This window comes from Panthera tigris, chromosome D3 (genome assembly GCF_018350195.1).
Source record: "Panthera tigris isolate Pti1 chromosome D3, P.tigris_Pti1_mat1.1, whole genome shotgun sequence".
Lineage (NCBI taxonomy): Eukaryota > Metazoa > Chordata > Mammalia > Carnivora > Felidae > Panthera > Panthera tigris.
In genome coordinates, this window is record NC_056671.1 from 34,548,670 (window position 1) to 34,565,954 (window position 17,285).

A 17,285-nucleotide genomic window follows, 5' to 3' on the forward strand; every position below is an offset into this window, starting at 1 on the left:
GCATGAGCAGGGGAGGGGCAGAGAGAGAGGGAGACACAGAATCCAAAGGCAGGCTTCAGGCTCTGAGCTGTCAGCACAGAGCCCGACGTGGGGCTCAAATACCATGGACCACGAGATCATGACCTAAGCCAAAGTTGGGGCGCTTAACCGACTGAGACACCCAGGCACCGCTATAATGGTTAAATCTTAAAAGACCACTCCAGCCTTGGTTACATAACCCTTCTTTAACACACTAATAAGGATATGAGTGACGATTAAATGAGTTGACATAAAATACCTGGCACATACTTGTAAGAACCTTGAAAACCAGCTCATGCTTTGAGAAATATCTGACAGGCAAAATACATTTCTTAGGTGAGTAAAGATAATCACTTGGGTTGTCAGCAAAGTGGTAATTAAAAGTGAATCCCATAAAATTTCTCACTTTTGCAGATGGCTCACATTTATCTACAAAACATTTGCTTGTGTTTTAACAATCTTAACTTTTACAGATAGCTCTGGAATTAAGCAATACCTAAAGGTGACTCCTGCAACTTACTTTTTTAAGATTAATATACAAAGAATGCTGAAAATGCAATTTCCCCATACTGTAAGACTTAAGTCTCACATAAACTTAATTTGTATCTGGCTTTGGCATTTAAAAGCCTATATAAAGCAGTTGTCTGGTTGCAGATTAAAATGACTAGAGCTAAAAACAAATGACCATGCCAGGTCACCACTCCAGGCCAATTATCTATCACTGGACGTACTGTTCAAGCATCAGTATCTTTATTTTTTTAAGCTTCTCACATGAGTTAATGTACTACTGGAGCTGAATACCAATGCTAAAAACAGAATGAATAGTTATCTTAACAGTTCCCTGCACCTTCTTTCAAGATGGGTGTTAATACAAAGGAACTGGAAAATAAGAAACAGAGTTCTACAACAAAAGAAATGAGGTAAGTAGGAGGATGTGCCTAACTAGAAAGGGAACCCACCTGACCAATCAAGCTTTCCATCATACATAAAATGTTCATAACCTTATGGCCAAGAACGTGATTGTAAACATAAAGCAATTTTGCAATCACTTATACTTGGTTTTCAATACACTACAGAGAAATGATTAAGGGAAAGCACGGGATACAAAGTTGTATGTATGATGATTATGCCTAAAGGGCTTAATTAATACTACAGGGAAATAAATGTTCACACAAATCGATGCTGCTGGATGGCAGGATTTGCCATGACTTTTTACAATTTATTTTCCAAATTCCCTAAAATGAACATATTATTTCTATAGTCAGAAACGTAGGAAGATAAAATTTCCTTTTTTTAAGGACAGATGTTCAAACTTCTTCACACCAACCTCCATCAGGCTGAGCAATCCCAAGAGGCCACTGTTCCTGCACAGAACTCTCCAGGAGCATGGCTTCTAATAACAGCAGGCTATCAAATATAGAACTGAAAAACCCAGCTGTTCCCACTTCCCACTAAAAAGTACTTTACCTCTAGGCCACTAAGCAAAAGACGATATGCCATCAGAACTCAAGCGCCAGTGAGAGACCGACTATTACTATGTAACAGAACATACACATACAAACCATCATAATCTGTTGAAATGAAATTCCTTTTTTTTTCTTTTGTTTCTTGGAAAGGAAAACGACACTTCACCCCGTCTTTAAACAGTTTATTTATTCACGCAATAGTTTGAGTTCTTTTGAAAGCTAGAAAATAAAGATCATTTACCTTCTTAGTTGGTTGTTTTTCCACACGGTAAACATTGATCTTTCCCTCTCATAAAGGTTAATTTTTAAAAACCTATGCACACACCAAAGTCACTGAATAGGAATGTGCAAAGCTCTAGGAAAATCATCACTTGAATGTTTTCAAAGTACCCTGGTAAGAACTTTGTGTTTATCTTGATAAAACTTGGTTTTCAAAGGGGTGTATTTTGAATGATTAAAATCCAAAAGAAATCCCCAAAGCAGATAGTATCAGTTTTAAGAGAACTTCTTAGTTAAGATACTTGAAGGAGAAAGTAAAATTATTTTGACCAGAATTTTTTTTTTTTTGAAATTAACACATACTTTTTTTCCAAGTGTCATCGCTTTTTTTTTTAAGAGGTAACAAACCACACACTCAGAATACAATTCTTAAATATGTTTCTTGTAAATACAAGAACGGGCAGAGTTAAGGTACATTAGTTATAGAAAGAATGAAATAAGGTAGTGCATTTAGCGTCACATATGAACTTAAGGCCTTAGTTACTTGACTGTGATTTCAATGTTAGCAACAGATTTCCCTCATGCTTACATACACAAGTAAGCAGGCAGACAAAGCAAAAATTTCTAAACATGTAAGGAGTGAAGACAAACAATTTAATCTATGTATTATCAGTCAATTAATACAGTTGGAGTCTTTCAAAGTAACTGTTGGTAGTAAAATAATCTGATCACATTTGATACAGCAATTAAAAAGAGTAGAAATGAAGTCTTCTATACAACGAGAGCCATCTCCCGACATGTAAAGCAGTTAAAAAGCCCATGTATACTTTATTTTGCAGATGCTGCCCAGACTACAATCTACCCCAGAATCAACCTTTGCAGAATGCATTCTGTAAAATGCCTATCTAAAAATACATTCTATTTCACAGTATTCATTCCCGGGGGGGGGGGGGGGGGGGGGGGGGGGGCGGGATTTCTAACCAAAACACTAAAACCAAACATATACATGAGACTATTCAACAGTATTCAACAGTAGCCTGGAATACAATTTTATGATGGGAAATTTCACACACGTTTATCAAATAGCATCTTGTTTGTAATTTCAGTCATGTCAAATTAGGACAAATTTCTTTCTGCAAAGTTACCAGAAAAGACACTAGAGTCAGGAGAGCAGATTTCTAGTTCCAGCCCTGCCTCTACCTACATGAGACACAGGACAAGTTCCCTTAATTCTCAGAAAGGCCTCAGATTCCACGACTATAAAACAAAGGGGCTGAAATAAATGAGTTCTAAGGAGCATTCCCATAAAACGGGATTTTGCTAAATTTTTGAGAATTTAAATTTTTAAAAAAATTATACCTATGAAATATTAAGCTTAGTACTTATCACCAATAATGCTGATTACATAGAGAGCTTTAAGCCATGGAAGTACTGATTCTGCATGTATGGGACAAAATGCAACACGTTTCGTGAGCATGCTTTTCCAGTTATCAGAAAGGGAGGGAAATTTTACAGTGACTAGAAAGGGTTGGAACAACAATGGAAGCATTACCTGTAGTAGCATGCTAGTGATGGACAGGCATTACTTGTGTTTTTAGTAACTTTTGCACACAAGCAAGAGGTTTTCTAAAAGATACCATAGAGCACAATGACACAATACATGTGACCTGACAAATTCAAAACATACTTGAAATGAAAAGGCCAACCAAAATACTTCAAGGGAACATTTCACTCGTTTATAAAATGTAGACAGAGACCTGGGCCTAACATACTTCATTGTACCACATCAAGTCCCAAAATCCAACTGCCCTTTCAGAAAGAAGTGCATCTTTTACAAAACTAACACATATTTTCAAGAATCAAGACTCACTTGTGACAGACTTCACTCAGTAGAAAACCCGAATATACTGTCTCTGGTTCCAAAGTTTCCTATGCTAGCACAAGTGAAATTAATGAATACGTAAGACTAAGTGCATGAAAGTATCATACCTTAAAATGCATATTTACACTGAAAATGTGTTTCACATTGACAGGTAGATTTGCAAAGGATAAAGTCATTTTCCACAAAGAAAATTCCCAAGGCTTGCTTCGTAATTCCAAATTTCCATAACAGAAATTTCCTCTTGATGTCAGATTGGACAGGAAAAACAGCTACTTTTAACTATTATTATGAAATGTCCTAAAATAAAAGTAATTATTAGGCTGGTTAAAAAGCACTTGACGAGAACCACGAAGAATTAGTCTTCCTTGAGAAGACACTAGAAGAAACTGTTAAGAATGGGATAAATCAAATGCAACAGAGCCACAAGGCACATACATATAAACTGACTAAAATTACAGTATTTTTATTCTCATGGGTTTCCTTATTTTATATTATCTTGAAGACAAACTGATTGTAATCTTCCAAAATACCAAAAGTAGCTTGAAATGTTATCAATTCCTTTCCTTAACAGAATGAGGACTTTTAACTACAAATACTGTAATATATGAAAGGGTTTCAATACAAGATAAAATTATGCATCATAAACTTCAAATTACCACACAGTGGACTCCCTGGTATCCCCACCTAATGACACGACACACAAACAAGCTATCGAGCAAGAATCTGTTAACAGTTTTATTTTTTTTTATGTTAAATACCATGGGACAGGATCGTAAGGATGAAAAACTCAGTCAACAACTGCCTCACAAGGGATAAGAAAAATTCTGCCATGATATTAGCAAAGGTAAAGGAGAAAATTTACACTGTAAGAGGCACCATTTCCCCACAGAATACCTCTTGGCATTTCCTGAATGAGTGGGATTAGCAATCTAAATAAATCATATTTCAAGAGGTAACAGCAACAGATAAAATTTAAAGGGATTATTAAAATAACATTTACAAGACTCTGAACAATTCTTGAACTCTTATTAAAACCACAAAGAAAGAACAATTCTTTATTTATGAATTTCATAAAGGACTGAATGTGCAACTGACATCTGCTAGTGATGATCTGGTAATATACAATTTGTCCAGGAGCCGAACAGTTTGTTTTATTGTGTTGTCTAACCGTAAGAGATCATTAAAGGCAAAGCCTATATGACGCTGTATACACAAAAAAAAAAAAAAAAAAAAAAAAAAAAAAAAAAAAAATGGTCACCGTGGGCCATACTACCAGTGAAATGGTAGGTAAACAAATCTTTTTCTGGTCAAGAGAAAAAAAAAGAAATAGCACTCTGCATGCTTCACTCTACAAGATGAACTTCCCTAGAAAGAACCCGATGAAAATGGCTGCAATTACGACAAGAAGGGAAGGAAGAGGACTGGCGACATTATCTCTGAAGGATGCAGCTGAGGTGGATCCAGGTTTATCCGAATGTGCTACCTTTCTGAGCCTTAAGCCTTCATCCTAGAAAAAAACATACGCACAAAAAGAGGTTTTAAAAACAAGTATGCACACGGTAAAACTGCCGAACTAAAAATCTATGGGCAGAAAGCAGATCAGTGTGCACGTGGCTGGGATGGGAACAGGGATTAACCACACTAACCAGCATTAAGAAGACTTTCTAGGGTGATTTTAAAAACTAGAGCTGAAAATTGTACTCCTAACAAACTGAAAAATCAGGTACAGCTATATTTATACAGAAGGAAACCACCCTGCTAAAATGTACTAATACAAGTAAGGAAGAGTTCTGTGCATGCACTGATTTCCGTGGTGGCCCATAGTATTTTTACACTGGATACCAAAGACCATCAGGAACAAAGCTGTGGTGTGACAGGTTTATGGACACACTGCAACCAGGGCATCCACACAGCAGAGGCACAGGGACTATCTGGCCAAAAGAAAAGGCAGGATTTTACAAGATTTGGAGGAAGAGGGAATTTCAGGATAAAACTTAAGTAACAAGTGTTTTGATAAACTCAAAGCAGGAGGCCCCTGTGTCAGCACTGGGTCTTGACTACAAAGGAGACACCAATCCTGCTTCCTCAGAAACAACAAACTACAACAGCTACGGAATGTTGTATACAGAACCCACCCCCTCTTTTGACACCGTGCCCCTAGATCTGGAGAGAAAGGCTGCTTCCCTGTGTCAAAGTGACTCAGATCCTCTAGGCAAGAGTGGGTCGCTTGGTTCTTACTGATATGATTTCACACAGCAATGTTTTCTGACAGTATGATTTTAGGGGACAAGGTTTCTCAGTAAGAAAGCAGAAGTCACTCAAAGTAGGAAGTTGTTAGGACCCTTTACCGGCCACAGTGTGACCTTGGGAAAAATACTGATATCTGTTACCTAGGCAACTGACTTTATCTGTGTCCATCATCCCAGCCAGATGAATGACAGGGCAGATTTTTACTTCCTTAGTGCAAGCTAATTTTTCTTTTCTCACATTGATTTCTCTAGTATGCTTACTAATACCAAGTAAAAGAGTCCACCTCAGCTCATACTGTTTTACGGGCAATTAGTAGATTCTCTGAGGGTTTGTGGGATTTTTTTTTGTCTTATGTTCATTAGTCCTGTGTGAAGAGAACAATGATTCTCAAACCTGGCACGAACTTTAGAGAATCCTCCTAGTGATTCTGATTTCCTAGGTCTGGGGAGGGCCTAGACATACGTATTTTTAAAAAGCGCTAAGAGAGTCAGATGCACAGCCTGGATTAAGAACCATAGGCCTAGAGAGATAAAAAGGAACAGTGATCAGACATGTTCAAGAAAGTTAATCTGCCAACAAATTATCATGGGCCTTATGTATGAAATGTTAAAGGGCCTGTAACTGATTCTATAAGCCAATGGTCTTCAAGTTCTTTGGTTTCACCTTTTAAACAGCAGAATGCTTTTTCAAATAACATCTCCTACAGAACATCAGCCTATAAAGAGAGACCAGCACCCAAATCTCACTCACCTCTCTCCCCGTCCACTCTTCCTATTTTCCAGCCCTGCCCTACTTATGCTATTCTTACTATTTCCACTTCTCCCCTCCCGCAAAGAGAGGAACAAATGTACTGAGTATGCTAAGGAGCACATCTTTCATCAAAGAAGAGAACTGTGCCACGGAAGTCATGGCAGATAAAATAAAGGTAACGAAAACAGCATCCTTAAAAATCTATGGTATGTAGATATAGGTGTGAAATGAAGATAATCTTTCCACTATCCAGAGAGGTGCTGGGGGCCCCTGAGGGGTACTGTGAAACAGGAAGATAGACAATTATTTCAGCACAGATCAATTTAAGATACAGTGCCTCTGATCCAGAGTACATATAGTTCTATATACATCCAACAGATGGAATAATCAAATGTAGATTAAGTCCCTTCGTTTAGCTTATTTATTACTTCTATACATTTTTGTATCATCTACTTTTGATACAAAAAGCTTCAAAGCCTAAAAAGGTAATTTAAAAGTATTCAGGTCTTGAAATAAGTAATTATTTTTCAAAGGTATATTATTAATACACTCCACACATATTCAAATTAGTCCTCATCCACCAGTTCATCCATTTATTCATATATATGAATGACTACTGTATGCATGTTCTATGAATGCAAAGATGAATGAGTACAGTCCTTGCCCCCAAAAGCACTACCACCCACTAGAGGGAGAAAGACCTCCGACAAACAGGAACAGTAACTTGACAGAGTCTTCACGGAAACAAAGGAGACAGCATTCCAAAACCGTGTTTCTTGTCTTCTAAGGGGAAGAAAGTCCTAGAAAAGGTTATACTGAAAAGATGACAAGAACCGAGTACCAAAAGACAAGAGCACGTGTATGAAAATGCTGGTCAGGGCAGAACAGGATTTCAGGGCATTCCAGTCAGAAGGAAAAATTTGAGAAAGCGAAAAAGAGATCATAATCAGAGAGGCTTCTTCAGGATACTCTAGTCCAACGCTGTCCAATACAAACATAACATGAGCTTCAAATGTGAGCCACTTACATACTTTTACATTTTCTAACACCACGTTGAAAAGGTAAAAAGAAAATGGTTAAATGAATTTTAATAATAAAATGCAATCCAACAGAACCAAAATTCAATCCAATATATTCCATTTTATTCAATCCCATATAACCAAAATACTATTTCAATAAATAACAATATAAAAAAGATCTATTTTACTTTTCTGTACTAAGTCGAATAAATCAAGGAGTATTTTACACTCCCAACGTGTGTCAATTCAAACCCCATTTCAAGTGCTGAACAGCCTCCTATGTCCCTACTTTGTGGGGCAGCACCATTTCAGGCGCTTCACATGACTAGGGCATATGTGAAGGAAGTTACTAACAAGAGAGGAAGCTTAATGCCACAGGCCAGATCACAAATAACTAGGACATCTAGTAGGGAAGGAACCTGCAGGCAATGAGAAGCCATGGTAAAACTGTAAAAGAGGCCAGAGTAGGAAGCAAAGACATAATCAAATTAGAAAAAAGAACTGACCAAGGATAAATTTAAAAACGGACAGATAAAATGGCCTAATAATATTCACATATCCTATGCCTTCATTTAACCCAACTTATTTTCAAAAAGCAACTTACTCTCAGGTGTCGATTTTCTTCTGATAGTTTCATCATTTCTCCCTGAAGTCTTTTACATTCTTCCATGAGTTTCCTTGTTTCAGTATCATTGAGTGAAACACTATGCGGTTTTGGCATGGGTCCATCTTGTTTAGAGGCGTTCAGTGGAACAGTTTTGCTGGGTTCCAGATCATTCTGTATTACAAAGACAGTGGGACTTTTTTAACTAACCAAATCTCCTTAGAGATTTTAAACAAATAAATACAAGTTGAAACTCCACACTTTTCTTTTCCAAAAAAATTATTTAAATGCAAATTTTTGAGGTTGTGATTCCATTAATACAAATTTTTTTTTAATTCCAAACATTACAGTCATCTGTGAACAATTTTTAGAAGGACTAAATCAATAAAGGTCGGCAGTTAGAGAAGTCAAAATAAGCAGCCCACTCCCTCCTCTAGTCCCCAAACCCTCTGCACTTACCTCTACCATAGCACTTATGATATATCATAATAATGTATTTTTGATGTTCTTTCCTACAACACTTCAAAGGCTAGGAGAGCAAGAGTCATTTCTCTTTGCATTTACCCCTAAACTCCAGCACTTTGGCCAAGAGTGGTTATTCAATGAAAAGTATGCTGACTGACGCCAACCAAAATCCAAATATGAAGGTCATTTTTAGTGCTCTGATTCTGCAATTCAAATGAGATTGGGGGGGGGGGGACATTATCCTAATAATTCCAATGAAATTAGGAGACTACCTAAGAAAAACATTTAAAAGAAAACCTAACTTCTATTAATGGGAAAAATAACTGAAGGATATAAACACCAGAGGGGAGATAATGAACACAAACATATCATGGGGAAAAAAAGAGAAGGGGAGTTAAACGTAAATGATTCTTTCAAATCATTTTGAACACTGTTTGCTTTAATTCATGAAACTTAATATGGAATCACCATAGCGCTTAGACAGTTTTAAAACTGTGAGCCCCAAAATTGTCATTCTTACCAGCTTACCCAATATAGGTAAATATCTAGGGCAGTGCCTAATTGAGTAAGCGTTCCTGAGCCTGTGGTCTAACGTGCCTCAATATCCTTTGCCCTTATGTCATTTATACCATCACACACACATCTTAACAGTTATTAGTGCAATGAATCATCTCTTTAACTAAAATTTTACTTGCTAGAAATTTAACATGTTAGATTTTAAAAATTGTTTTATTCAGATAGAAGCTCTAAAAAAACACTTCAACTTTATGGCATTCCACAGTCCTCAGTAAGATTTAATTATAGGTTACACACCTATCACACCATCCCAGGTTCCAAATTTATATTAAATGTAAATAGTTGTTTGTTCAAGGAGTAAAACTAGTATTTCTTATGAAGGGAATGTGATTTGATCACTATCCCTAAATCCATTAAAAATTAATAATGTTATAATGAGGTTCCAATGTACAACACCACATATCTGACCTGTCAACACTCAAGAGTTTTATATTTTCCTTCAGAAGCTTCTCAGGCTGTGATGGGTTTCTAAGAAGCCTACTTCCAATTTCCTCCTCTGAGTTTTTCTCTTGCTAGCTTTCTTGTTCTTCACCCTATCCTCCCTTGTCCCTCTCTATTATTAAAAATCTGTATCAGATCTATCTTCTCTCCACCAATCTTCTCTTTCCCTTAATAGTAATTAGAATTCATTTCAAAATGACTTTTCAAGTATGCTCCAATTCCAACCTAGAACAAGTCCAAATTCTGAAAATAAGGGCAGTTCACTGCCTTCCTCTATAAAGATGAAACCAACAGTCAATACTACGGCAACTAAAGAATCCTCAGGTTCTAAGAATTTGGAAAAAAATTGACTCATACCAGAATGTTGACTAAAAATTAAGAGGAGATACATGAGGCCAATAAGAGAAAAAAATTAAAATGTAGAATCCTCAAAATCTTCACAACTGGCTTTTTTATTTTTAAATAAATTCTTTAAATTCCAGAAAATTTAGAATTATGAGAGGGAAGGAGAGCAAACTACCAATCTCATCAACTCAGCCCAACTATTATTTAAATAGTATCTTCCAGGGGCGTCTGGGTGGCTCAGTCAGTTGAGGATCCGACTTCGGCTCAGGTCATGACCTCACAGTTCGTGGGTTTGAGCCCCACATCAGGTTCTGTGCTGACAGCTTGCTCAGAGCCTGCAGCCTGCTTCGGATTCTGTGTCTCCCTCTCTCTCTCTCTCTCTCTCTCTCTCTCTCTCTCTCTCTCTCTCTCTCTCTCTCTCTCTGCCCCTCCCCTGCTTGTGCTCTGTCTCTGTCTCTCAAAAATAAATAAATGTTAAAAAAAAAAAATTCAAATAGTATCTTCCAATATTTTCTCATATGCACATTTTATAAAACCAGCATGCACTGTAACATTTTTATCGTTATCCATTTATATGTATATGTTTTATCATTTTAAATGACATGGTGAAATTAATTATTCTGTGCCTAACTAAAATTACTTAGGATGCCTGGGTGGTTCAGTCAGTTAAGCCTCCAACTCTTGAGTTCAGCTCACGTCACTATCTCAAGGTCGTGAAATGGAGCCCATGGAGCTCCATGCTCAGTGTGGGGCTGGCTTGATATTCTCTCTTTCCCTCTGCCCCTCCCGGGCTTGTGTGTACAGGTGTGCACACTCTCTCAAAAAATAATAAACATCTCACTCTTGTTACACATTTGATGGGTAGCTTCCCTCTCTCCAGCACTTTAAATAACATGTCAACAAATATCTCTCATTGGTAGAATTTGATTTTTTTCACTGAAATTTTTCTTAATGTTATATTGCTTTTATAACAAAAGGAAAATGTCATAACCAATTTGTGGAGCATAAACATATAGAACACAAAGGATACAGTGAAGCTTAAACACATTTTCAACAGTGACTCAAGTAAGACATAAAACAAGTTACTTGGAGTACACTTCCACCAGATACTATTATTTAGGCCCCCTACAAACCAGTCAACATACGTAGCAGATGCAATGAAATCTAATTTATTTGTGTATATTTAAAGTATAAGCATATATAACCTAACTTAATTGGGAGTTTAAAAAAAAAAAAGACAGGGAGTTGGGCAGGGGGCTGAGTCATTCATGTAGCAACCATCTGAAGAGCCTGATGGGAACACTAAGGCTGCTGGGACTTTAAGTATATACTTCCATTCAGGAGCTCCATTAGTGAGGTTTGGCTCCAGGAAAACAGCTCATTCCTTGAGAGTTGCTTCAGAAACTGGTCCAGAAAGAGGAGACTGGTTGCTCTGAGAACCATGAAACAAGCACACTAGAAGGATTCAACATGCTGTGACTCTTAGGAAACTTGATGAATAGTAACAGTATATGAACATTATATTTAACACTGCAAACTAGAATAAATGGGAAGGTCAAGGCCATGGTATCAAGTAAGACAAGAAACTATGCCACATCTTGTACATTTTCCACTATTTTAGATTACTGAGCCTCTCTGCAGTAATCCCTTTCCATCCATGTATTATAGAATTCACTTCCGTATTCCTTTTTAACAACCTTCAGAATTTCAATTCTAATATTTTAAATTATTCCTGTTAGAGGTAATCAGAAAAAGAGAGCAAGGGATTGGAAACAGAAGGGGAAAAGTAAAATAGAAGGCAAAACAGGTGTTTGCAAGTGAAGCCCTGAGAAGGACAAAGGAGCTAAAGAATTTAACTACAGGGCTACGTTCTTGCGAGTATTAGCAGTTAAGGGGTATAAATGTATGCAAAGGGAATTAAAAGACTAACACTAACAGCTATGGCATAAAACTGTCAGAGGCATAATTAAGGCCTTAACCTGGGAAGAGAGAGTATTTGAATAACAAGGTTACTGAAGACTTATTTTCACTCTAAAAAACCAATTTACTATTTCTGTAGAATCATGATTCCCAGAAATAAGTAACTAAAATCACAAAATCAATAAAGTATTAGACATTTAGATAAAGGATCAAATTTTTAAGCCTTAGTATACATATTCTCTGCAAAGCCAAATCAAAGTATAACCAACCTGTTCAAACTATGGGGTTCCTGAAGTTTCTAGCAAGCAAACAACGGTAAAGAGAATCATATAGCAACCATTACACCACCCAAAGTCACCATTTATCTTATTGATGTGCTGTCATCTTACTTGAGTGAATGTTAACTGCACACACACACACATACAAACACACACGTTCAACTATGACCTAAGATATTTAGGGTTTAACCACAAATTCTCCTACCATGGGTACTGTAAATAACTATAACAGTTAAAGAGGGGTTACCATTATTTGTGTTTGATAACAAAATATAAAATAGTAATTTTATTTATCTTTTTTAAAAATATATATGACAAAATACTTGCCTGGATAGCAACATTTGCCAGCTCCTGCCTTTACTGCTCATCTATTCAAACAAACTCCTAACTCCTTTTTTAGAGAATGCTCCCCAAATCTCAATGAAAGAAAAAATTATACCAACTTCATAATAATGTTCAACTTCCATTTGTCCTGCTCACTACTGAGATTTTATTAAGTATTCAATTTGCTTTTTTAGAACAGAGAATAGTTTCGGTGCATGATTTTCAAGCAATTTGTGGTTCTATTGTATTTTTAAACATGGCTAAAATGTCAATTCTGTCTGCTTCACATAATACACTCAATACCATATACGTGCTAGGTAACTACATTAACGTAACCAGTAACACTAGCAGACTCCTATAGCTGTTAGCTCCCTAAAACAAACCTTCTGCTTCTCCTGTTTGAACACACTGAGTCCCCTGGGGTCATTCTTCGTATTATAACTGGCAGGTGTTGGAACTGTGTTGTTGATGCTGCTCATTGAAGCGACAGCCGGAGCAGTCCCTGGTGGAGTTATACCCTGAGGTAGCATGGGAAACATATTCTCAGATTCACAAACTGACTTCTCCTGCATGGTACTGGGAATGACTAACAGAGAAATCATTAGGCTCTAAAACATTCACATTTTATTCTATAAAAATATATTATGCATTAAGATAGAACACTAATAATAACTATGTTAAAGCAAAAAGTACAAAAGTTTCTGAACTAGCTTTTTATATTATTTCCCAAACAAAATTACCTAAGATCAATTTGCATTATACTAATTAAATGTATAATCCTTATTCAATTTATGCTCGCCTCATGTTGTCCTAAAATGAATACCTTCTAATTTTGCACTCTTAATTTTCATTGCTAATCAATCCTTGTCAATATTTGAAAAACAAGCACTTGATGTTTTCTTACCTTTGGTGACACTCAGCCTGAACAATTTTAAATTAAATGAATTTTTCCCCTTGAGGTTCAAAAAATTTATTTTATAAACCTGTCCTGTACTCAACACCCACACCCACACACACACACACACCCTTCCCAGGACCAATAAACAAACTTAAGGATGCACATAACATTCCAGTTTACCAGTATCTCCATAGTTTTATTCCTATTTTCTCAAATTCCTTTAATATAGATGAAAATAATATGATACCAAAAAGTTGAAACACACTCATAAATAATACTTATTGACATCTAGAGATCACTGTATATGACTATGAGAACTCCATCTCACTTAATAATGCAGTCCCCAATCTGTTCTTTGTCTCAATACAAAACAATGTATATTTAATCATAAAATATCTTTATACAGAAGACCACAGAAAATCCTTGTTCTTGACAATCCATTAGTCTTCATTAAGATAAACTGATATTTTTTCCTAGAAAATATGTCATTAACATATATTAAATGGAGGGCATAAATGAAATGCAATACATTTAGGAAATCTGACAAACATCAAGAATAATTGGAGGCCTCAAAATAAACCAAAAAAATTTTTAATTGAACACAAAGAATTAGATAGGTGATAAAACATCACAAATAACAAGCTAATTAAAACCACATTCAATCATGAAAAAAAACACTTCCACTAAACACTAGATTTCATAATACACAGTTGATAATAACTAAAAAGAGCTAATAATTCCAAGAACCCAACTTTGTAAAATATAAAGTAGTCAACACTTTAGTATCCTCTGCCTCCTCCAGCTGTCAACAACTCAGGGAACATGCTGAATGGCTCCTGTGCTGAACACAACTCAACTCAAAGACTTTCTGCCATTAATTTACTGAAATATATACAAAGACCTGCATTCCCTAAAACTAGGATGACCACAAATTTTAGCACACTTAAGGACAGTATTAGTTAATGCTTGCTGTCCTGGAATAATTATTAGTAGCACCTTCATTTACGACAAAAAGGTTCCTGAAATCCTAGGTCACTCCATCTATGATGCAGATCAAAGAACTATGTCCCAAAAAGAAGCCCACTCTAATGATGGCTCAAATAAATTAGAACTGTTTTGTCAAGAAATGATTTCTTTAAATTACAAAAATTATAAAACAAGAACCCAAGCACTATACACTTCTAAAGCTGGTACCTTTCTTACCACAGAACTTCAGTCTTTTTTTTATATATATTCAGTATCAAGGTCCTACAAACCTAAAGAAATCAACAAAATAGTAACACTTCCTTTTCCACTATTCTTAGAACATGTAAATGCCTTAAAACCAACAGCAAACCTAAAAGATCCAGATCCTCAAACAGGTAAGGTTCACTTACATAATGTAATTAAATGCCCATCTACTCCTTTTGGGAGCAAGATGGGTAAGGTGCTGGGAGCACAATGAGAAAGTGGGATGGGGTGGTTAATGTAAGATACACTAACTCAACATCAGAGTTTGAAACCTGCTATCTACAGGATAGCAACTTGGAGAAGACAGCATCAGCAACTCTGACAGCTACTGTGTTATCTGCTTTGTGGATACTAACCAAATTCTTCTGAGTTGACTACTAAAGATCAAAAATGCCAATGATCAACGCTTTCAATGTGTAAGGGACCACTAAGTGGATATACATCTCAACTGCTCTGACCAGTAAATAAGGCTAAATACAAAGTACATATGTCACCCTTAAAGACAGTATATTAAACCTGAAGTTGTCACCAACAACTTAGTTAACTTAGTTAAAAACTAAACTGAAATTCTGCTTAAATTAACATACTTTTTATAACGTATTAATAAATTAAAAAAAGAACAAAGGGCCAAATGAATTTACAGTGATCTTAACTATAAACTAAAAAATGTATTTGTACTCTACTTTTAAAAATATACATTACCTTTTAATGTTTATTTATTTTTGAGAGACAAAGAAACAGAGTGCAAGCAGGGGAGGGGCAGAGAGAGAGGGAGACACAGAATCTGAAGCAGGCTCCAGGCTCCGAGCTGCCAGCACAGAGCCCGACGTGGGACTCGAACACATGAACTGTGAGATCATGACATGAGCTGAAGCCAGACGCTCAACTGACTGAGACACCCAGCCGCCCCTCATAACATTTTTTAAATGTATTTTCCTTGAATAAGGGACTGTCATCTTTAATCAATTTGTCAAAGTGAGGATTCAGCTTCATATAGCATTTTATCAATTTATTTGTAGTAAACTAACAAACTTTGTCTAAGTATAACACCACTGAATAATGCCCTAATTTCCAGGGCTCAGACAGTTAAGCATCTGACTCTTGATTTAGCTCAGCTCATGATCTCATGGTCTGGAGGACTGAGCCCCACTGCTTGGGATTCTCTCTTTCTGCCTCTCCTTTGCTCGCACGCACAGGCATATATTCTCTCTCTCTCAAAATAAATAAACATTTAAAATAAGAAGAAGAATGCCCTAATTTCCTAACAGCAAGCTTCATGCTAAACTGAAGGTAAATATACAGAAAAAGGGTGTTAAGTAATTTTGTAACTTTATCTATAATGCTAGAAAGAAGCTAGTATGTCAAACATACTAAGGTATTTAAACAGGTTTATAAACTTCATCTGTATACAATACTGACCTGGAAATGACAAGACACAGTTATCAACATGAATAAAGTACTATAAAACAGGGTGTTTTATATGTATTTATATATTATTTATATATATAAATATATATTTACATATGTAAGATTTTCTCAATTGTTAAATATTACATATTATAGTTGTTATAATAAACAAAAACTTTATAGTTATAAATAAACAAAAACTATACACCAGATTTGGTTACTTTGAGGCTTCTTATTTTCTACAAAAGATGAGAAGCAGTATTAAACAGGTGAGTTGACAGAAAGTCACCTAACAACTCTGAAAGAACTTGGGGGTGTGCTTCTCAGGTTGTCCTTCTCAATAATGAAGATTTCTTGTAGCATCTGCAGACTAGTAGCACTACAAGAATGCATTTAAGCAGTAATAATCAGTGCTTCTCCAAAGCGTATTTTGCAGAACATCGATATTTATGAGAATTACGTTACATTAAAAAACAAATTTTGGATTAACATATTTCCTTTATTCAGGACCATTAATATGCATATGTGCAATGTGTTTATTGGAAGACATAGTACTTGTAGTATTTTTCCAAATTCACTGGACCACATAACCCTTTCGACCCAATACACTTTGGGAAATACTGCTTTATAAAACTGTGTTTCAGTCCATCTTTTTAAAACAAGCACATTACTCAATTAAGGCCACCTCTAGATAGTATAGATGCAATTTTTTTATACATTTGAAGTGTATAAATTTGAAATACTGATATATTGAAATATTAAAAGTCTCATTTTATGTGCAAAACTGGAAAGGTGAATTCCGGACACTTAAAAATCCCCATCAGGGGCTCCTGGGTGGCTCAGTCGGTTAAGCATCGACTTTGGCTCAGGTCATGATCTCAGTCTGTGAGTTCAAGCTCCGTGTCGGGCTCTGCACTGACAGCTCAGAGCCTGGAGCCTGCTTCAGATTCTGTGTCTCCCTCTCTCTCTGTCCCTTACTCTACTTGTGCTCAGTCTCTCTCTCTCTCTCAAAAAAGTAAATAAATGTGAAGAAAAAAAAAAAAAAAATACCCATCAAGGAATCATGACAGCAAGGCTAGCAAGCCAACAGAGTCCATACATGACAACTGCAACTTACGTGATTCACTGGATACCTGCTGGGTACCCAGGGTCAGGGTTGGATTTTACACATTTTAAGTTATCCTACATCTCCA

General features: G+C 36.2%; 1 protein-coding gene across 3 annotated transcripts in view; it reads right to left on the reverse strand.

Annotated features, from left to right (window-relative positions):
• VAPA (VAMP associated protein A) overlaps positions 1-17,285 on the reverse strand; it is a 64,279-nt gene that overhangs the window by 15,129 nt on the left and 31,865 nt on the right. Inside the window, exons 5-7 of one of the 3 annotated variants that reach the window (XM_042962585.1) lie at positions 12,941-13,075; positions 8,209-8,382; positions 4,295-5,092 (exon numbers count right to left, since the gene is read on the reverse strand). In XM_042962585.1, coding sequence (XP_042818519.1) covers positions 4,934-5,092; positions 8,209-8,382; positions 12,941-13,075 — 468 coding nt within the window. In that variant the 3' untranslated portion in view covers positions 4,295-4,933. Of the gene's footprint in view, positions 1-4,294; positions 5,093-8,208; positions 8,383-12,940; positions 13,076-17,285 lie in introns of those variants that run through there. The other 2 variants (XM_042962586.1, XM_042962587.1) reach the window with 2 other exon arrangements.